We start from the raw sequence: 23,614 nt of genomic DNA, 5'->3' as shown, positions 1-23,614 counted from the left end.
CAGGTATATGGAATGTTCATTATTTTAATCCTGGACATGTGTATGGGAAATGTTTATATAGTTATGTTGGTATGATTCTAATATTGTAATACGAAGAAAGCATGTTGATCTTGATTACATTTTTAAGATTACTGGTGATGGTTGTTCAGTGTATATGTGAAGGAGCGTCTCCACCTCCATCGTCTAGCCTAGACACTGAGATCCCGCTCCAAAAGCCTTCTGGCATTTCCCCCACTGCAAGAAATGAAGTTACAGGGAACCAGGCAGAGGGTCTTCTCAGTAGTGGGGCCAACCTTTGGAATGCCTTCCCATCAGATAGCAAACAGATAAATAACTATATGGCTTTTAGAAGATGTTGGAAGGCAACCCTGTACAGATGGGCAGCATATAAATAATAAAATTATTATTATTTATTATTTGATTTAGGTAACATATAGCACAAATATATAAAGTGCTCAGATCAACTTCTGACAGATTTCCTCCAAGCATTTCTCCTTTAGAGAAGGTAATTGGCTATGAGAGACATTGCCAAGGTTTTAAGCTATCTAGAAATAAAACCACAAGATCTCCATTGCCTTATGAATTGCTGGAGCAGCTGCCAGCTGAACTCCCAAGTCTCTGGCTTTGCAACTTCAGCTCATCATCCCTCTTGATCACCCATGCCCTTTAATCCAAGTAACAAAGCCCAGGTGAACTAAACAATGTGGGAGGAGGCAACAGGCAGCTCTTGAGGGTGTCCAGAGACTAGTATATATATTCAGTGATTAAGTCTATTTAATTGGAGTATGGAAAGAAAAGAGAAATGAGTGTATGCACAATCAAAAGACAAAAGCAAAACACTGAACCACAATATTGGTCTATCTTGTCTCGTGTTGGGGATCCTGTGGCAGTCTAGATGTAGCTGAACTAACACTTGCATCATTCCTGACCATTGGCCATAGTGATTAAGGCTGTTGGGTGTTGAGGTCAATAGCATCTGGAGGGCTATGGGTTCCCCATCTCAGATTTAGTCAACCGAATATACCCAGGACTTACACACCTAGGGCTATTGCAGCTGGTCTCCTCTGGAAATGTTTATGAGCATATTCCATATTTTATGCTGTTTAATCAGGGTGATCCAATCCAAATCTTAATCTGGGGGGGTCATGATTGACAGCTGGAAAGCAAGGAATTCTCTCAGGAACAGGAAATTAGCTTACACAAGCGATCGCCTCTATAAAATAAGAAGTTAAGCTTTGCCTACCATGTAGCAAAGTGAAGTCAAGTGGATGATGGCTTATTTGTGGCAGGCCACATGAGAATCATAGAATTGTAGAGTTGGAAGGCACACCAAAGGATCATCTAGTAAAGTCCATGAAATCTGCTATTACAGCCAACTTTCTGGATGATGTAAAGTATCACCCAAGGTCATTTTAGGAAGTCATGAAATTTATTGTGTCTGAGCTGGAAAACTGATCACCAGCTATCATTGGTGCAAAGAAGGCCCAATGGTGCTATATGTGAAAAGAAAAGGTTGGTTCACTTCTTGGCTTAAAAGTATAATTGTTTGACATTGGCTTATTGATTGGCATAATGTTGTAAAATAGAGTGAGGACTACATTTTGGGCTGTATCTTATATTTAGTCATGCTCAGAGTGGACCTATTGAAATACCGTATTTTTCGCCCTATAGGACGCACTTTTTCCCCTCCAGAAATTAAGGGGAAATGTGTGTGCGTCCTATGGGGCGAATGTAGGCTTTCGCTGAAGCCTGGAGAGCGAGAGGGGTCAGTGCGCTCCAGGCTTCAGGAGAGCCCCACCGCCAGCCCCACAAGTTGGGGGGACAGCGGGGAGGCGCAGCACGCCATCCCGCTGTCTCCCGCTGTCCTTTGGAGGCTGGCAGCGGGGAGAAGCCTGCTTCTCCCCACCGCCAGCCCCGCAAGCTCGGGGGACAGCGGGGAAGCGCAGCACCTGGTTTGGAGGCTGGCAGCGGGAAAAGCCCGCCTCTCCCTGCCGCCAGCCCCACAAGCTCGGGGATAGCGGGGAGGCGCAACGCGCCCAGGCTTAGCTTCAGCCGTGGGAGCCCGGTGCTGGGCTCCCGTGGCTTGCGGAGAGCTGCATGTTCTGGGGTTGGGGGAAGCTCAGGCTTCCCCCGTCCCAGCCCCACGCCTGGGGGGGAAATCATTTTTTCCCCTTTATTCCCCCCCCCCCCATAAATTAGGTGCGTCCTATGGGCCGGTGCATCCTATAGGGCGAAAAATACGGTAAATGGACATTAATGAACTTAGGTTCATGCATTTCAGTGGGTCTACTCTGAGTAAAACTTAGTTGCCTGCAACCCTTTGACCTGGAGCTGTTTAGCCAACATAATCTACATGTAAAAAAATCAGCAGTTTATTGTGTCAGAAAAAGGTCTGCAAAGAAAAATACCTGATATTGTTGAGATTTTCATATGGGCTGTGTAGGAATATGAGATACTTAGAGACTTTTTCTCCTCAGAAGGAAGTATAAGAATCAGCTTTGAGAAAGACTGTTCTTGGACTCCTTCCCTCAAATTCTTAAATATCTTTTAAGACTTCAGATTGTTTATAACTAATCATGGACTTTGGATAGATAGCAATGCTTTCTTTTAAAATTGTGTTCTTCACTTTGTAGTTCTTTTAATATTTTGAAATGGTGTCTTTCATTTGTATTTGACTTATGTTTTGAAATGAAGTGTCTTTAAGTGGCATGTGCTGGTTAAATTGCTTCATTGTTAAAGGAATATAAATGAATGTCTTTAGGAGAGCAATAATATCTGTTTGCCTAGTAGCATTTATAAAATTATCATAACGCTAATTCTTGGAAAGTATAACACAACCAGGGTTTTTTTTTCTAATCATATGCTGTAATTAGATATATCTTTTGATCCTTCATGGAAAGTATAAATGGATTTCTGTCCTTCTCCTGGGCTTTTTTTATTGAGAAAAAATAGTATTCATGGCTAAGATGTGCACAGTTGTCAAAACCAAAGATCTGCAAGCACAATGGTACTAACAGATCTTCATTTCAGTTCTCCCATTGTTAAGACACTAGAACTTGGGGTCATCCGTTGGAGCTGAATGGTGAGAAATACAAGGAAGAAAAATGGGAACACTTTTTTGCATAGTACGTAGTTAAAACTATGGAAAACACTGACACAGGATATGCTCATAGCTTCCAACTTACATGGGTTTAAAGGAGAGTAGAAAAATTCATGGGCAAGGAAGACTGTCAGTGGCTGCTAGGCATGATACTTACATGATACTTAGAGGATCCATGGAACCATGCCACTGAACACCAGTTCCAGGGAATAAAAGGGAGAGATGACTATGAGCCTCTTGTAGGCATTGGGTTGTCCAGTGAGAGAAGCAGGATGTTGGACAAAATAGCCATTCAGTAATACTATATAATTTGGCTTGACTTAAATTGACACTTACTACCTAGTAACACCACCCCAAATTAACCCCTGCCCTTGTTAAATTAAAGACTAGCATGTTTCTCTTTACTTTAGCTCTCTCTATGCCTACCCAGGAATCTTTGTGTTTTGTTTCAACTTCGGGATACATCTAGGTTAAAAGGCAGGCTTTCTGAGAAAAGAAAACCCTTCTTCTGATATCATGGTAAAAGCAAATGATTCATCATGGGTGGCCTGTCCTCCTGTCAAAATGGCATTTGGGGTTGGGGACATTCAGGATCTGGCCTATTGGTCGGATCTAGCTCCCTGTCCCTCGTTTTAGAAGTGTTTATATAAACATGCCCTTAAAGATGTGGATTCTTAGTATCCATCTCATTCTTTTCTCCCTCAGCTATTCCTTCCTTTACCCGTGCCTGCCTTTTGCTTCCCTCTGCAAAGTTTATTATGAGTGATAGGTTAACTACCCCTATTTTCCATAATCTAATCAGCATGTTATGATAATCTTCCTGGTTTGCATCTTCCATTCCATAGACACATCTTCTCCTTCCTGTGTCTTTATTTACTTCTGCATGAAATCTGCTTTAAGACTAGTTCTTTGAACCAAATAGATTTAGATTGCTTCTACAACATTAGGGCTTGTAATAATAATTAAACACTTTTAGCACAATTCATAGGTAAGTCACACAGCTGAATCTAAATAATTTATACATTAAAGTAGAATCAACAAATGTTTGGGTAATTCATTCAGGTATCAGTTCTAGTTTGCAGTCTGAGCATGTCAGCGCTGTAGAGTATTGAACTGGCATGTTCATCTCCACAGCTGGTTGTTCGCCCAGCCGAGCTAGCAACTACTATAGGTCTTTGCTAGCAGACGCTTGTCTTATAAACATCACCATGTCTCTACAGATTGTCACTGGTGGCTATGCTGGGAATATTAGCTTCCATTACTCATGCCTGCATGCCTTTACCAGGCCAACAGTCTATGGCTTGTATCCAATGCTTGTCCTACCCAGAGTAAACCCATTGAAATTAATGAACCTAGGGTCAGCAGTGTAGCATTCGCTGATCGGCTATCTGGTGCTGTTGTGTTGTCACACTGGCCCTGATATCTCTGACTGACTTGAACACAAAGCCAGTAAGAAGAACCCTGTTCTAAAATGGGGTGGGATGTGTTGAAGCGCGTCATTGAACAGGAGCAAAATGGCACAAAACTATTACTTTTGAAGAATATTTCAGGTCTGTGAAAGCTCCTGTTTAACGCTGAGAATAGTTGTTCATGAAAATTCCCAGTAAAGACTTGAGCTGAGTGCATCAGCATGGTAAATTTATCTGCTGTTCCACACAAGTATGATATAAAAGTTACTGGGATATTCCCCAGTGATTGGATTAAGGAAAATTTGTAGATCAGTTGCACATGATTTACCTTAATGTATAATGGAGTTTAAATAATTTTCCTATCCCCAGGCTTTCTTCAAATCCCAATTCTTTCCTAGAGTTTTTTATTTACTAACAAAAATTTTGTTTGAGATTTTTTTTTGCACCACTGCAGGATGAGGTTGACGGAAATGTTATTATTATGCAGTTTCCACTGATTTGGGTCCAAAGTGTATATCTGGAAATGTTTTACCAAGTTTATGTAGTAAAGATGTTAATGGTTTTACAGAGTGCAAGTTAAAACTATGTAGAACTAGATAGTTGAAGGAACTTAGTGTTTTCAAATAAGGACAGTATAAAAGCTTCTTAGATTGTAATTTTCCTAAAGGGCTGATTAATTTTAGACAAATTCCTAGTATAGCTTCTTCAACCCAATTTGCAATGCTATTTGCTTGTTTCAGAATTTAAAAGATGTTGCTGACCTCCACACCAAGTGTTTGAAGGGGGGCAGAAGAAGCACCACCCCACTAAGAACAACATGGGAAATACAACTACTAAATTCCGCAAAGCACTTATAAATGGAGATGAAAATTTGGCCTGCCAAATATATGAGAGCAACCCTCAACTAAAAGAATCTCTGGACCCTAATATTTCTTATGGAGAACCCTACCAGCATAACACTCCATTACATTATGCTGCCAGGCATGGGATGAACCGAATATTGGGGTGAGTATTGTTGCTTTGTTCATAGTGTTTCTAGATGTGCTAAGTGACATGTGATTTGATATCATCATAATCTAATATAGTACTATCTTTTGATGTACAAGTTCAATATTTTGCCATGGATAACCTCTTTACACTGGCTCCAGTTCCAACGTGCACATATTCTCCAGAATAATTCTAAGATGAGGGCATGCATGTTTGATTTCTTATCCTCATAGCCCTAAAAGGTTGCTGAAGAACTTGGTGGTGTTTACTTTCAGCTCAGGAGTTGCTCTATGTTGGCCAATGTTGAAATGAACATAACTCTGCTTCTTTTCTATGGAAAAGTCGGAGTTAGTACAAGAACACTGTATTGTGCAAGTGTTTGTAAAATAAAGAATGCAGGGATATGATGCTTGCTCTACTTGCAGTTTTGAGAAAGGGATGAAGCTTTCATCTTTAAGTGGTGGAAGGCAGCACTTCGAGAGCTGCAATGTATCTGCTGTGCCAAATATTTGGAAAAGAGAGGAAAGGTAGTTTTTTTAAAGCAGCAATCCTCTGTTTCTGGAATTGCAGTAGATCTTCCCTGTGGCAGATGCTTCTGGAACAAACAAGATGTAATTAAACCAGACTGGTTATTAAATAATATAAATTCTTCAGTGTATGCCTTATAGTGTATGGCCCTTTGGTTTAACATTTTGTATTACACATAAATTCTATTTGTGGCTACCAGGAAGCTACAGGCTATTAATATTATCAGGAGTATCTTAAGAAACAGCTTCCTGTATTCATAAACACTGGTACAGAGCAGTTTAAAACAAAGATACACATCATCCTGATTCGGTGAGTCATAAAGCAATATTAGATTATGCAGTATATTATCAAATAGTCATTACAGGGCTGCATTTTTAAATGACAATATGAGAAGATCTAATATAATAACGCCAACAACATTGAGTAGGATTTCTGCCAGGCTTCATCAAATAGGATGTATGGAAACAAGGAAAGTCTTCCGGCTACAGAATAGCCCATTCATTTAAAAGTTTGCAGATGAGAAGATGCCTCTCTTTTGCATTTGTATTAGAAGTACTGTTTTGGCCTGAATATAAACCACACTTTTTTCCAAATTCTGACCTTGAAAAATTAAAGTACAGCTTAAATTTGCGACCTAACAAAAATGGGCTTTTACAATATCGCTGCTGAAACAAACATACAGTAAAGCAGAATAGGTGTGAGTGCCTGTGGAATTTTAAGGGAGTGGCTTATATTCGAGTATTGTCTTCTTCTTTTTCTCCCCCCCCCCCCCCTGAATTTTAAAGGTGCAGCTTACATTCGGGTCAATACAGTATTTATAAATGTATTAGAAGTATGAGAAATACTTTTAGTGGGGCAGTGGAGCTGAAAAAGAATTCACATCTGGCAACCAATGTACATGGGCAGATGAGTCTAAAAAGCCCAGGACACAAATTTCCATGGCCCTCTAGCAGCTATGGTGGTTCACTTAGCAGAAGTGATTATTTAGCGTTAACTCTGGAAATGTATATTCGATTCTGACCGAACTAAGCCTCCTAGGAGATTTCCAGTTTATATACGATTTTCCTCAATCTTTACTGTATCTTTACTGTACCTTTATTTCCCATGTCATTATAAAAATCTGCTTCTTATTTACTGCTTTATTTCTTTACTTTCTCTGTTTAGAACTTTTCTTTTTGTAAGAGATGGCAACCCAAATAAACGAAATGTGCACAATGAGACCTCTATGCACTTGCTTTGCATGGGGCCTCAGATTATGATATCGGACGGAGCTCTTCAGCCTCGATTGACACGGCCCTTTGAAGATGATTTCAGAAGAGCAGATTGTCTGCAGATGATCCTGAAATGGAAAGGAGCAAAACTTGATCAAGGAGAATATGAAAGAGCAGCCATTGACGCCGTTGATAATAAAAGAAATACACCTTTGCACTATGCTGCTGCCTCAGGAATGAAGACCTGTGTAGAGGTAAAATTCATATAAATAGTAATCAAAGTAATGATGGAGCATACACTTGTTTCAAAAAACTGAAGCTCTACTTTAAGGGCATTTAATGTTGTATCTAAAAATATATAAATGGCAAAAAGAAGTGACATCATCTTATTCAGTGCATACTGAATAAATTTATTATATTTATATCCTTACTTTCTTCCATGGTGAAACGTAAGGCAGTGTACATTGTATTCCCTGATGGTGTTTCATTCATGCACTGACCAGATCCTGTGTGTGTGCCAATACCAGTTATTATGCTAACCCCACCCCCCCACCTCCTATTTATTCTTTTTTTATCACTTGCTTTGGGGAGTATTGCTTTTGAATGTTGTGTTTAAGTGCAAACTGTTAAATGCCCAATGAGACAAACTATAGTATATTTGAAATTTACTGTATATTCCAGTTAATTGACTGTACTTAATACAGTGTTGCACACACAAAAAAATGCTTAGTCTTCCATAGCAGCTGTTCGCAAATATTTTATTAAAGGGAATAACATTTTTTTTCATATTTGACCTTGTCCTGTTGCTGACCTGAAAGTTATCTCCATGAGCCCCTTGAACTTCAAACATAACTAGCACTCGCTGCTTGAAAATGTAATAGTCCATTTGTGTATTGAAAGAAGGTTCATCATGGTATATTCACCAGAGCTCTTTGCAGTGCAGCTGCTTAAAGAATTGCTCAAGTTACATTCCTTCCAGGTGCTACCACCCACTTGATCTGTTTTTTAGGCTTGCCTTAATTTGTCAGTGGAATCTTGCAGAGTGACCAGTCAAGTTCTATACACTTGCATAGGTACTATGACACAAACAGCTGCTGCTGTTGATGCAAACTCTTCCTTACTTTCTTGCCAGTGTTTATTTGCAGGAAAGCCAGACACAATGTTGTGCCAGTCAGTGATAGATCAGAAAGACCTTTGAATTGTCCCAAAAGGACTTGTAGGAGCTGTTCCCTTGCATTGCTGGGAAAGGAGCAATTGCTGTCAGAAGCTGTTGTACTGGAAATTGTAGTGTATGCTCAGTTTGAGGGACCATCTGCCTGATCTTTTGCCAGAATTACCATCATGGAAACAGGCTGTTAAATTAGTTTAACACGTGCTTTGAAATACTAGTTCATATCAACTTAATACCAATTTACAACTTTCACCAAATAAGCTTCTAGCACTTACAAAACCATTTAAAACTGTTTTAAGTATATATGTATAAACATTTAAAAATAAAATGACACTTTGTACTAATCCCAATTTAAAAAGAAGTTTGCTCTTTCATAAATTCCCCATAAATTCATATGGTTGAGGAGCAGCAGATAGTATCTTCTGGGAGCAAGGTGTTCTATGCAAATGCCTCATCACTTGGTGGGGAATTGCATGAGCCAGGGTTATCAATGGACTTGTAACTGAATGGAAAACGAAAGATGTGTAAGGTAATAAAGGGGAGAAATTGGAAACCAGGGGTGGGGTGGGGGAAGTCTAGAAGGGATGAATAAGTAAGTAATTTGGATGTTAAATTGTTAAATTATTGAAAATTGAAAATAAAATATGAAAAAAGGGAATTGCATGAGCCAATTCATTCATCTGGAGTGGCTGGCCTAGTTTGCCTATAATGCTGAACTAGGATACAGATGAGATGCAGCACCGAGGGCCTTCTGGTAGTTCCCACACTGCGAGAAGTAAAGCTACAGGGAACCAGGCAGAGTGCCTAATCGGTAGTGGCACCTGCCCTGTGGAATACCCTCCCATCAGATGTCAAAGAGATGAGTAATTATATATATTTTAGAAGACATCTGAAAACAGCCCTGTATAGGGCTTTTTAACGTTTAATGTTTTACTATGTTTTTATATATGTGTACATGAACCTCTGTCTCCAATAGGTCCCCTTCCTCCCATATGGCTAGGAGTAATAACAAATAACAACCCATAATTCAGTTTCACTTTCCGAAACTTGACTTGTGGTTTAAAATATTATAGCTAATTTCAGACAAGCCAACTTCAAACCATGGGTTGTGAAGGTGACTTGCTTAACACACTATAATTTATTTTAAAGCAAAATTTCTTGTTTGTATATAATGAAATGACAAAAATCTGGGAATGCAGATATGAATCCTGATTTCGTCCTTCTAACTATGTGGCAAGACAAGAGAGTACTCAGGCATAAGGCATCATTCAGGCTCATGCACATAATACAAAATATGGTTTAGCATTTTGTATGAACCAGCCAACTAATTCACATTAGACGTTTTCTGTGTTTTGGGTGGAAAGGAATTGTAATACTTATGAACTACATAAAACTCTGTACTTGGCTTGAGGAATGTAAGAAATCAACCCAGCTTGAGAATGTTGGCCAAACATTAGTAAAATGCAGGTCTGCTTTGAAGGGGCTAATCTGACTGCAATAGAAAGAAATTATGCATAGAAAGAACTATTTATCAATGTGCTAATTCTAGAAGATTTCAAAAATGTCTCATTTTTCACTTGACAATCAAACCTTCATGATTTTGAAAACATGTATTTATACTTCCCCTTCCTCTCCAATAAAAACAGGCACGTTACAATTAGTGGAGAAACAGCCAAGAGCTATTCAAGGATTAGAACACAGTAACATGCTGTCAGGGGACGCAGGTGGCGCTGTGGGTTAAAGCCTCAGCACCTAGGACTTGCCGATCGAAAGGTCGGCGGTTCGAATCCCTGCTGCGGGGTGCGCTCCCGCTGCTCGGTCCCAGCGCCTGCCAACCTAGCAGTTCGAAAGCACCTCCGGGTGCAAGTAGATAAATAGGGACCGCTTACCAGCGGGAAGGTAAACGGCGTTTCCGTGTGCGGCTCTGGCTCGCCAGATGCAGCTTTGTCACGCTGGCCACGTGACCCGGAAGTGTCTCCGGACAGCGCTGGCCCCTGGCCTCTTAAGTGAGATGGGCGCACAACCCCAGAGTCTGTCAAGACTGGCCCGTACGGGCAGGGGTACCTTTACCTTTACCTTTTTAACATGCTGTCAATATTCATAGACTTTTCTCAGATAGTCTGGTACTTATGTTCACCATGCCCCAGCTTCTTTATAGAATATTCTCTGTGATTCCCTCCCCAAAGTGAACAGCTTGAAAAGAGAGCAGGAAAGGGACTAATGTTCATGTGTGCGATAGGAACGGAATTTGGGGAAATTGCCATTATTGCCTAAGACAGGAAAATACACACAGATGCCCCATATCTGAAAATTACTGGGGGGGGGGGAATAATGTGCATGAAATCTTGGAGGTTCAGTGATCTAATTCTAAACTCTGTGATGCCATATGCAGAGTTGCCATTCAAAAGGGTTTTTGTGTGTGTGTATCAGCAATCAATTGTTGCTTCAATATGCTTGTCTTTGTGAATGAGTAAAAACATGTCTAATGGTGGAACATTAACCTAGTATTTATATTGTGGAATTTTTAGTATTACTTGTTGATCTTTTCAAATATTTCTAAACTTTAAGTGTTCGCTAAAGGATAACAATCTCACTATGAACCTTCCTTTATTCTGAGGGGTGTCTATATTTCTTCTGAAAAGGATCTTAGCCAAAGTTATACTCTGAGTAGACCCATTGAAATTAATGGACATAACAAACCTAGTTTCAGTTATTTCAGTGGATCTACTCTGAGTTGTACTTTGTTGGATGCAACCTATAATCTTCCCTGGGTTCACATGTCTGGTTTAGTTCTCTTTGTTCAGCATTCTTCCATTCTGCATAAATCGTTGGCGACAAATTTCGACTGAAAAAGAATTTCCAAGGATCTGTATTCAAATTAGCTCTTAAAATGGTTTGCATTAACTTGCAGCTTCTGGTAAAACATGGTGGAGACTTGTTTGCTGAAAATGAAAATAAAGATACTCCATGTGACTGTGCAGAGAAGCAACACCATAAAGAATTGGCACTCAATCTAGAATCCCAGATGGTGTTCTCACGAGATCCTGAAGCTGAAAGCATTGAAGCAGAATACGCTGCTTTGGACAAAAGAGAGGTAAAATAAAATTAGTAATTGGTTACTCTGACTGGAGATGTGCATACTTGGGAAAAGGACTAATATATCAAAGTAGTTTTTATCTAAAGCTCTTGAGTTCCTATTTATAGGGATGGGTATTGTCAAGAATACAGGGACGCAGGTGGCGCTGTGGGTTAAAGCCTCAGTGCCTAGGACTTGCCGATCGAAAGGTCGGCGGTTCGAATCCCTGTGGCGGGGTGCGCTCCCGCTGCTCGGTCCCAGCGCCTGCCAACCTAGCAGTTCGAAAGCACCTCCGGGTGCAAGTAGATAAATAGGGACCGCTTACCAGCGGGAAGGTAAACGGCGTTTCCGTGTGCGGCTCTGGCTCACCAGATGCAGCTTTGTCACGCTGGCCACGTGACCCGGAAGTGTCTCCGGACAGCGCTGGCCCCTGGCCTCTTGAGTGAGATGGGCGCACAACCCCAGAGTCTGTCAAGACTGGCCCGTACGGGCAGGGGTACCTTTACCTTTACCTTATTGTCAAGAATATAGGGAGCTATTTTTTACCAGCTCCTTTTTTATTCTTACATTTGGGCTAGTATTGTCTGCTCTGATTAACAATAGCTTATTTGTACAGCAGAGCTCTTTTACAGCACCTGGCACTTCATATTTTTTTAAGCTGGAGATGCAGAGATTGAACCTGATACCTTCTGTATACCAAGCATGTGTTTTACACCTTTAAAATTGTTTAAACAGTTTGAAACAGCTGTAGAACACCTATGTAGGAAGAGATACTATTGAAAATTTCTCAGCTTCATTGAGGCAAAAAAGCTGTTGGAAGGTTTATGTTGCTTGATCCAGAAAATTAGAAGAGATAATAGGCTTTCAGAAGTTAATGGCTTATAAACCTTTAAACTTCATCTCCAGCCTTAAACTAACAAACCGAAGCCACAACTCAGTTCTTTGCAGTTTAGGAAACTTCATTCAAATCAATCATTTCAGCAAAAAGCCTCGTTATACTAGTAGGTTGGAGCAGGTCAGGCAGTACTTTCTGACATCTGTAATGGCTTTCTGGACAGGCTGGATTCCTAGTGTAAGGGACTGGGAAACCTTTTTGCTTTCACTTCAAACTATGTACTGCCTTTCCCTCCCAACTCCATTATCCTTTTGCCTTACCTGGAGATTGAACTGATAGCTTCCTCCATCCTGCTTCCTTCATCATGACAAAAAGGAATGACTGAACATGAGATCCTGCAGTATTCGAAGTTCGAAGATTATTCGATTTTTCACAGTTGGAGGAGGTCTTGCATCCAAATAACTGCACGATCTCCTGTTCAGTTGTCTACTTTATCACATAATGATTGGAAAAGAGCACAGAAATCCAAAACTCAGTTCCATTCTTTCCCAATGAAAAATCCAGGGAGGATAACTTTTAAAAACAGACCCTATGTTTTTTTATATACAAGTATCAAATTTAAGATGTAACTAAACCCAATAGAAGCACTGTAAAATCCTATTTATTTCAGTAGCAAAGTTGTGCATCTCTCTGTGTCTCGTTCAAATTGCATAGCTAACTTGGGCAATTTTTTTTTAGTTTATAAAAAACTAATACATACCCTTGTTGAGTGGGAACCTGGTTAGCATTAAATGTAGTCTATGCATGTGCTAATGTGACAGAACCTTCCCTCCGCCATTCTGATCCCATCCTGTGAAGCAATTCTTGGTTGACTGTTGAGACAATGTGTAAGGAAAGTGTTCTTTAATATATACATGGGCTGATGTGATTTAAGGTTTTGTCAAAATAAGCACTTCATATTGCCCCAAGAGTTATAAGAAGCAAATACACACTCTAGAATATTACAAGAACAACCAGGGGCCCACCACTGTCAATAGGAAAGGTGCCACTTTCTAAATTAAAGACTTATTTCTACCGCTACTTTGCTTTTCTGTTTCCTTTCACAGCCGTATGAAGGACTAAGACCTCAGGACCTGCGAAGGCTCAAAGATATGCTGATAGTAGAATCTGCTGACATGCTTCAGGCTCCATTGTTTACTGCAGAAGCTCTGCTGCGAGCCCATGGTAATCAGGAAACTATATAACATTCAGCCAATTTTAATAACAAATCTTGACCAAATGTATTAACATTTCCTATATGTAAATATGTGCTTTCATAATAAAAAGAATAGTGTACTATAAATGAAAATGGATAGACTGTCAGGAACCTTGGCCAGGAATGATGGGATCAACAGCCTCTGGATGGCCACAGGTTGGCTATCTCTATTCTGCAGTGATTTTAATCATAAATATGATCATAAGCAGACACATCATCACCAAATCATTTCCATGTTCCTTTTTAACACTTTCTGGTTTTATTTTAAGACTGGGACAGGGAGAAGTTACTTGAAGCTTGGATGTCTAATCCTGAGAACTGCTGCCAACGTTCAGGTGTTCAGATGCCAACTCCACCTCCTAGTGGGTATAATGCCTGGGACACACTTCCTTCACCAAGGACTCCTCGAACAACTCGCTCTTCTATCACCTCCCCAGATGAAATCAGCCTCTCGCCAGGGGACATTGAGACAACTATGGTATGAAGGGTTATCTATACTGGTGTGGGTGTGTGTGCATCGCTAAAAAATGTTTAATTCTAGTGATAACTTACTGCTTCTGGAACAAGAATATATTTTGTGTGAATAATTGTTATAAAGAAATTGGTTGGAAGTTTAAAAGTTGCACTCCTGCAACATTTCTGGACTGCAAAAAATCTATTACTGATTTTCAGCTATATGATTTTTCCAGCATATAAAAGAATCAGATGTTGATTTTCCTGAATATGTTTTGTTAAATTTGGTATTTCACCACTCTTGTCTCCACTCTTTGCCTACTGATTTGTGTTTTCAGGTAGTTTGACGGGTATTGTGCTCACACTGTGAAGCAAGATGACTCCTTATTGGTGGTAGAAATTTCCATTCCACTTTGTCCAGAACTAGGTTGCTATCAACCTTCTCCACATACGGTTTGCCTTTTTAACATTAAGTCCCACCTTCTCCTTTGGTGGCAGCATTAGTTTCCCGATGACCATTACAGCAGCTTGGCAAGCCAAGGAGTCAGTCCCTTTTCAAGTGATTTTATGGCCCTCTGTTCTTAATGCTAGAGGCAAAGCCTTCTCCTTCCCATAAGTGTGGAATTTCATTAGATAATAATAATACTAGGCAAAAAATCAACTGACCATTACTTGAGTAAACATATGCACAAAGGTATCCTATGAAGGCCTACTTTTGCTATGTATAGTGAATCACTCAACATACTCAGTTTAAAACAATTTAAAAATGTACTCAATTATTGCCATCAGTAAGAGTATGGCTATGATCCAAAGAGCTATTAAGCACTCCCAAGAGCTTACATATGTCTTTCTTAAAAATCTTTCCTTTGAACTGTAATCTCCTTGCCATATTAGAAACTTTTTAAAAATGCATTCGTTTCAAATATGGTTTGCAACATTGCATGACGGGTGCTGTTTGAGAAATAGAAGCTCCTTGAACCTCTGTTAGACATGCAGAAACAGTATTGTTGTGCCTTGGATCCCAGCTTGTACTGTAAAGAGAGGGAAAGAGAGAGGTGCCAGAAAAGAAATCTTCATTTAGCAATTTTAAAACGACATTGGATTAACTGTCTTTTTGTGCTCTCCACATCTATGTGAACGACAGTGTAAAGGATTTTGTTCCATCTCTGGTGGAACCACTGTAAGATGGTTGAGAGATGACAGTTTGTGTAAGAAATTGAAGTTGTTAAGTTATTGTGCATTTTGTAGCTCAGATTGCATGAAATTATATAAAGTGTGTGTTGGAAAATTGAAATTGCGGCAGTGTGTTGTGTGAAAATTTCTAGATTTTTCACTTCTGTTATATTTTGTTTCTTAAGCATTCTTAAACTCTCTCTGCCCTGCTTCCTGTCATTTCCCCCAACTTAGGAAACAACATTCTCTTTGTCTGCATTTTAAAGGTCAACCCACTAATACCCAGATAGATTATACGGAACCTCACTATGTAGGTTTGTTTGCACCAGTCTATAAGATCAACACAGCTTTAATATACGAAAGGTCTTTTATAATTATTGGAAGAGCTCTTTTGAAAAACAGTCTTTTTTAAAGATTCTACAGCAGTAACTGCAGCTGGAACAGATTTGTGCGCAATGATCAAGATACTTCTTTTTTAAAAAAAAGAATAGAGTAGACTAGGTTGTTTCAATATTTACTTTGTTGTCATAGTTAGATTGTCATTTATCTGATTTTAACCTAATTATTTAAATAAGGCACCACAAGGATTTTATTGTATGTGTGTGTGTTATAGCATATATGTTCTGTATCGCTATTAGTAACGTACAGTGAAGGTTTTGTACCACCCCTACTGAAATGGGAGGAAAAGTTAGGAGAAGTTGTTGGCAAATGTTATCCTTTGTGTTGAACTGAGGACCAAACTAAATGCAATATTATATTTGTCCTTGCATTTTATGTACAGGTTTTTAAAAATGCAAATAGCAGCAGCTGGCGAGAGGTGATAATTCCTGGGAACAAAGCAGGCATGCAGGGATAATTTAACCCTTTCTCTCCTGATGTGGACCTGAGGGGGGGAAATCCCTCTGAAACTGGTGTATGCTTTGGAGGAAATTACCCATTGATGTCAATGAAGGAACCGACACCCCCCCTTCCCGCCCAATAGGGATTTTCCTCAGTACAGCAGTGGCAGGAAAGGCTTAAATTATTGCTCCACACCTACTATGTTTCCAGTAATTATCAGCTTCTCCAGCTGATGCTATTTATATATATTTTTACAGGGGCACAAAAGGGCAGCCTATAAACGTTCCTATAAATAAAAGATGTGTTTAATATTGCTCGCGTGAGCTGACTTGTAAAAGAATGATTCATATAGAGTTGCTATTTCTCACCTTCACAAATCAGACATCATTATCTGCATATTTAATACAGATTCACGCCCCCCAACCTGTGATTGACTCGTGTGCGGCTGCTTATATGTGTGGCGCCAGGAAATAAATAGATTTGAACCAAGAAATGGTGGGAAAGAGCTGGAGAGCCCTTGTGGCTCAAGAGGAGACCCTCCACAGAGCCCCAAAAAGACTTCAGTGAGGGTGAAGGAAGCTTCAAAGAAAACAGAGGCACAGTGGAACTTTGTTTAGGTTGCTCAGCCTCTCTTACCAGCAGCTGATGCCAGTATCCTCCAGCTTCCAGCCAGCCCCAGATCTTCAACTCTAGTTGAAGAAAGAGAGCTGGAGAACAGGAAAAAGGGGCATTTAGAGGGTGCTCCCCACTTAACGTGATGGTGGTGACACAGATGGTGTCTGATTTGTGGAGGTGAAAAATAGCAACTCTATATATGACTGTGTTGGGCCCCTGGGCATGAGGTTCCCATTCCTGATCTGTGGTGCTGTAGATTGTGATATTGCCATAGCAGAGAAACTCGGCCACCAGCTGAACATTATAAGAAAACAAGGTGTCAAGTTACTTTTTTGCAGTATGGAATACTTCTATTGCTTATAGTAACAAAAGCAATTTTGTGATATTGCCCCCTACACGCCTTTCTCAAATCTGAGGGGTGATGGGACACTTATATCACAGGATCAAATTTTGTTTGTCCCTGTACATTACCTGGACTCTGAAGACAAAAAACACTCCACATTCACAATTCAGTTGGTAGTCCTGAGATTCTTTTTTCATTCCAGGCACTTTCTGTGCACAGAAATAAAAATATAAATGGTAAGTGATTGAAATTTGAGGACATTGTTTATTGCTTTTTGGGTGACAGTATTCTAGATTCAAAGACCATGTTGCAGGTCTTTTTCTGAGTAAGTTCTGCAACAAAAAATGCACTGCAGGTGTAATTTTACTCCCAGACATCTAGGTTTGGATTAATCTGCCTTAATTACATGATTTCCAAGTAGTGCTTTATTTCTGAACAAATATGAGGTGTAAGTGACTAACCAATGGATATTTTTGTTATGTTGACAATTGTCCAACTTGGCAACTTGGCATCACAACGGGCCCACTCAAGTGATCAATTAACTTAAAAAACAACAACACAAAACACTTTTCTAAAACATACTGTTTAAGTTTTATTTTTTTAAAAAAGAAGGCTGTACGGGCTACAGGTTAATCCCTATTATATAGTATTTGAAATATTTTTTAAAATAATTTTATTCTTTTATCTACAGTGTGAAATTTGCATGTGTAACATTTCTGTATTTGAAGACCCAGTGGATATGCCTTGTGGACATGAGTTCTGTAGAGCATGCTGGGAAGCGTAAGTATATATTTAGGCATCTTTATATAAAAATTGTCTCTGCTGGGGGGGGCGATTATCCTACTTAGTAAACTAGTAGTAATATGTCTTGATTTATTTTTAATGTTGGTTTGTTCATGTCCCTAGGATTCTATTCCAAAGACAATTTAATTTCCATTTTAGATGCTGGCTGTCGTTAAAAATTGCCCCACAATGGAAACATTTTTTAAAAATTAAGCAAAGATTGTGTGTCTTCTGTCTTTGCTCTAGTATGAGCCTGAAGTAGACTTGAAGCTACTGGGCATGAAGTGGGGAATGTGGAAGTCACAGTATTTACTATGATGATGTTTGTTCCAACCCAACAATTCTATGATTTTGTGATGTGCCTCAGAACCACTTTATGGGACATTTTGCAGCCCTTTCAGGACCAGTTCTGTTTCTGTAATCCAAAGGATCCTAAGGAGTTGACTGTCCCTTATAAAGTCTGACTTAGCTGAGAAAAGAAGCCTAAGGAGAAAATCTGGACATAAAGTGATCTGGCCATGAGATGCTGTTGTCTTGTATTATTAAAGTTAAACATAATGCAGTTCCATCATGCATGTGGGAGAGAGTTTCTTTGGACAGAAACCCTATCCACCTTAGCATGGGGAGATTATCACAGCTACTAAGTCAGTTTCTATTCTAGTTTTTCTTTGAGACAAAAATTGCAGACACACAGTTCTTTCTGTCAGCTTTCGCTGACCAAAATGTTCCACTTCTTAATGTGATATGGTACTTTTTGACTCATGCTATGCACCCCACACAAATCAGTAAAGGGCTGCTAAACCATTTCAATATATTTTAGATCATTCCTTTTGATACTCCACTGTGTGCCCACATGCTCAGAGGCTTCCCTGTTCTGTTCAGTATTGTAGAATGCTCTGTGAGATGCTGACTCAGAGCCTTCCCGAATACCTTGCAGAACTTGTAAGGTAGTCAGAATCTCTCTTTACTTACCTGCGAGGTTTAGGCATTAATAGGTTGATTTTTGCTCCCTAATTTTGGTGGAGTTAATATTTCCTGCTCAAACCTGATGAACATTTTAACAGATTTTTGAATATGAAGATTCAAGAGGGTGAAGCCCACAATATATTTTGCCCAGCGTATGATTGCTTCCAGCTTGTTCCAGTGGAGATCATCGAAAGTGTGGTTTCCAAGGAGATGGATAAACGCTACCTACAATTTGACATTAAGGTAAATTGCCAGCGGCATGTGTCTAAAGTATCCGTCTGAGCTGATTATTCTGACGTCATTAAAAATACTCTTAGAAAGAAATGCCTCTAGTATTATAGACAACTATTTCAAGAAATATTATGATTTGTTTTTTGTTTTGTTAAATACAAATTATAACAAATGTTTTCCTGATAGCTGTTGCCCAAAGTGATGGTAGCTTAATGGGAGAAAGGTCACACTTTCACTTAGCCACTATCTTTATTCAAGCCAAAAAGATCCTGACCCAGTAAAAAGAAAGAAAGAAAAAAGTATGAACTATTGCAAACCTTTTTCATGAGCCAACACACCTCTTAAATGTACCAGTTGTGGCTCCTCATATGGTTAAACAGTTTGTGATTTTTTCAACCCACCATATCTGACACTTCAGTCAGATTGCATCTAAGTACTACAAGTAGTTTTCCCATTAGTATTCAGCCCCAATTGAGATATACCGTATTTTTCGCCACATTAGACGCACCGCCCCATAGGACGCACCTAGTTTTTATGGGGGGGAAATAAAGAAAAAAAATTATTTCCCCCCCAGGCGTGGGGGAAGCCCGAGCTTCCCCAGCCCCCAGAACAGCCTGCTATCTGCAAGCCTAGGGAGCCGCACCGTCTCCCCAGGCTTGCGGAGAGCTGCATGAAGCCTGGACGCGCTCTTCAGCGCGCCCCAGGCTTCAGAATGCAGGCAGCTCTGCGCGACCCTTCAGAGCCCGGGGCGGCTTCACGCCGTGCTCCGTAGGGTCGCGCAGAGCTGAGCGACGCCCGGGAGCGCAGGGAGCTCTGTGCGACCTTTCGGAGCCCAGCGCGGCTTCGCGCCAGGCTCCGTAGGGTCGTGCAGAGCTGAGCGACGCCTGGGAGCGCAGACAGCTCTGCACGACCCTTTGGAGCCCGGCGCGACTTCGCAGAGCTGAGTGACGCCCGGGAGCGCAGGCAGCTCTGCACGACCCTTCAGAGCCCGGCGCAACCCCTCTCACTCTCCAGGCTCTCACCAACCCCTCTCGCTCTCCAGGCTTCAGCGAAAGCCTGCATTCGCCCCATAGGACGCACACACATTTCCCCTTCATTTTTGGAGGGGAAAAAGTGTGTCCTATAGGGCGAAAAATACGGTAGTGATATTGCTCGCCATATCTAAATTTATTCCCCAATTCTACATGTTACAATCTTACTAGGAAGAGTTAGGCCCTCACAGTGCACCAGTGTCTGTAACTTAATGCTCCACTAATTTCCTATTTGGAGGTGGGGGGTGGTGAGAAAAGTACGTGGGAACAGGAATCTTTTCCTCCCGCCCCAAGACCTCGCTCTCCGCCTTTCAGACATTCCTTATTAATTTGTAGATTGTGCCGGATTGAGCTTTGTAAGCTTTTGCATAAAAAATACATGAATGTTCCAAATGGAGTTCTTTGGCTGAGCTTTACATGTTGCTATAGCAAATAACTAAAATTGTGTAATGGATAAAATGATTATATTTTATAGCTATTTTAAGGCCTACACCTGTTCTAAACTGCAGAGTTTTACACCTTCAAATTGAGCTTTGTATCAGTTAGAAGGTCCTGATCGAAAATGGCAACTAATTAATATCTCCTTTTGTTTTCAGGCCTTTGTTGAAAATAATCCTTCTATTAAATGGTGTCCTACACCAGCTTGTGAGAGAGCGGTCAGGCTAACAAGGCAAGGGTCAAATACAACAGGTTCAGAAGCACTTAGTTTCCCACTGCTAAGAGCTCCCGCTGTGGACTGTGGGAAAGGGCATCTCTTCTGCTGGTTAGTAATGCTTTCTTGTACATGATTTAAACATGATTGCTGATCTTTAAAAAAAATTGAAACAGTGCCGTACAGTCCATGTACGAGCATTAAAATAATTACCATTTGTGGGAAATTCATCTTTGGTTTCATATAGATCTTTGTGCTCACATTGTGAAATCCTATTCTGAATTTTTCATTTCCCTCTTCATATTCAGACTCTTAAACCAATAAGCATTTTATCTGCTCAAAAGCACTTTTTGGTCTTTTAAAATTCAAGATTACATTGATTGGGGGTATAAATCTTTTGCAAAAAGAGTATAGTTCAGTTAAATAATAATGGAATATAAGCAAATTGATCCTCTCAGGGTGAGCTAAGTACATATACATAGTATATATGTATACATAGTCCTGCTTTTTTGGGGCGGGGTGTGGATAATTTTTATCTCTGCGTATATGAGATATATATTTATGCAGGTTTTGGTGTCCTCGGGTGTCTTCCCGTGTAAAAGTTGGGGTGTCTAGGCGACGTTTCGACGAGGTCTCACTCGTCATCTTCAGGCTGGTGCTTTCGGCTTCTTGTTACTGGAACAGAGCTCTGTTCCAGTAACAAGAAGCCGAAAGCACCAGCCTGAAGATGACGAGTGAGACCTCGTCGAAACGTCGCCTAGACACCCCAACTTTTACACGGGAAGACACCCGAGGACACCAAAACCTGCATTCCTGTACCCGTGAAAATCTACGAAAGCAGATATATATTTATATGTAGACTTCTATTCTAATATAAATTCAGAGGTAAAGGAGCACCCAAAGCTGCTTTTTTTTATTTCTAATGTGACAGAATGTTATATTTTCCTTTCTACATTTTTTTTTCTTTTCGCTCTGGCATTTGTGGCGTTTCACTTAACAAAAAGCATTTTAGAAGATTCTTCATCATTAGATCTAGAGAAAATTCCTTGTATCCTGCACTATATCAGGCTCCTCCATAAACCTATAATTCTGAAATGATGCTATTTTTAGTTCTGTTTTTTGTATGTTGGATGTGTGGCAGATGTCTGAAGCTATTTTGCTGTATTTCCCGTAAAAAAGAGTGAGTCGTGACCAATCTGGAAATCATATTGACACATCTACACCCAGGCACCATCTGGAAATGATGCATCTTCTGCTCCAGAAATTTGATTGCTTCTTTGAAAACTAGAAACAATAATGAAATAAGCTCATGGGGTTGTCCTCTGTAGAAATCTCAGTTCCTGGTATTAGTCCCTATTCAATTAAAGGGCAGGTGGAGTAGAGATGATATATTCAGTGACTGTCCCTATTTTTGACAAATGCATGTTCTCAGTCAGAAAATAGTGCTTAATTAAGTGACATTTACCCTAGTTACAGAAGACACTTCCTTTTTAAGCTGTTAAAGGTTGTGACAGATATTCTGTTATCTTTATAAAACACTTCAATGATTTATAATGTTATTGCAATATTAATGCCAGAGCCCTTTCAAAAAACCCTCCATCGCTTGTCCAGCTTGAAATTTGCTGTTAGGCAGTACACATGGTCATATTCTAGGGACAGCCTCCCATCTGATATAGTGTGGCCTAGTGTCAAAGCGAGATTGAGTCAAAATGCCTATTTCTGACCAGTGCAATGCCTCTCCTCCCAGCACTTGCAGCCTTAAAATGTCTGAGTCACTAGCCTACTTTTAAGTACATCTTCCTGTGCCAGCTGGAGTCTGGAAGGAGACTGACTGCTGTCTTCCTTCAGCTCTGCATGGATCTCTAAAGCGTCTAAGAAATTAAAAATGACAGAATGCTGCATGAGAGATCCTCACATTCTGCCACTATTAAGTGTTTGAGGAAAAGGTAAACATACATAGTAATGTTGTTCTACACATACACATGACTCAGAAAGCCTTGAGCAGGACTTGAGAATCCTGATTCATAGTGGTTTGGTCTGTATTCATAAAAGAATGCAACTCTGTGTGAGAGAGAAAGAGACAGAAGAGAGTACTGTTAATATAAATCAATACTCAACTCAAGACTTAGTGGATTGCTAAATCGAATCATAACTACAATCAACAGTTTAAATTACATAAGGGAGACTTCAAAGTGCACTTTGCAATTATGCACCTAAATTCTACTGCAAGTTATTGAGGTTTATATATTTTATGTCATTTATGGCTTGGGATATTGTTTCTGATTTGTTCTTCTGTATTGCTATCAGCTTTGGAATACCTAGTCATGTTAGCAAAACATATTATCTGATTTTTTTTCTTCCTGAGTTAAGAACTAATATTCTTGAATCCACAGTAAATAATAATAATAATAATAAGGAGGGAGTTTAATATTCAGGTTATTAAGCCTTGGATCAATTTTTCAGGGAGTGTTTAGGTGAAGCACATGAACCCTGTGACTGTGAAACATGGAAGAACTGGCTGCAGAAGATAACAGAAATGAAACCGGAAGAGCGTAAGAATGGCCATTATGGTATTTTTGTTAATTTGTAGAAATTCTGTGTTATTATTTATTACAGTATATTAAATTATGATTTGCACAATGGGCAGCCTGGCCTCCTAAGGGGAGTGTGGACAAGAGTAAGGGTTATAGCTTAGTGGTAGCACAACTGCTTTGTGTGCAGAAGGTCTGAGGTTCAATCTCTGTTATCCCCAGGTAGGACTGGGAGAAAACCCAGTCTGAAACTCTGGAGAGCCATTGCTCATTTGCATGGGAAATGGTGAGCTAGATAGACCCATAGTCTGTCTCCTAAGTCAGATTATGTAAGTGATGCAGACAAACTGTAGTTTCTCAAACCTGCCTGAAATGAAATGGCATTAATAATGCACAGGTAATCAGCAAAGAATTTGAACTGAAT

General features: G+C 40.0%; 1 protein-coding gene across 5 annotated transcripts in view; it reads left to right on the top strand.

Moving 5' to 3' along the window:
- Positions 1-23,614, top strand: part of ANKIB1 (ankyrin repeat and IBR domain containing 1) — a 48,086-nt gene that overhangs the window by 7,315 nt on the left and 17,157 nt on the right. For 4 of the 5 annotated variants that reach the window (XM_081931231.1, XM_081931232.1, XM_081931228.1 and 1 more), the window contains exons 2-10: positions 5,250-5,514; positions 7,189-7,489; positions 11,318-11,500; positions 13,424-13,541; positions 13,842-14,050; positions 17,688-17,776; positions 18,844-18,988; positions 20,604-20,770; positions 23,123-23,229. In XM_081931231.1, the coding sequence (XP_081787357.1) occupies positions 5,327-5,514; positions 7,189-7,489; positions 11,318-11,500; positions 13,424-13,541; positions 13,842-14,050; positions 17,688-17,776; positions 18,844-18,988; positions 20,604-20,770; positions 23,123-23,229 (1,507 nt within the window). In that variant the 5' untranslated portion in view covers positions 5,250-5,326. The remainder of the gene's footprint in view (positions 1-5,249; positions 5,515-7,188; positions 7,490-11,317; positions 11,501-13,423; positions 13,542-13,841; positions 14,051-17,687; positions 17,777-18,843; positions 18,989-20,603; positions 20,771-23,122; positions 23,230-23,614) is intronic. The other variant, XM_081931230.1, reaches the window with a different exon arrangement.

This window comes from Podarcis melisellensis (genome assembly GCF_964234715.1).
Source record: "Podarcis melisellensis genome assembly, chromosome: 12".
NCBI classification, from domain to species: Eukaryota; Metazoa; Chordata; class Lepidosauria; order Squamata; family Lacertidae; genus Podarcis; species Podarcis melisellensis.
The sequence above is the reverse complement of the archived record's forward strand: the minus strand, read 5'-3'. Positions and strand labels throughout refer to the sequence as shown.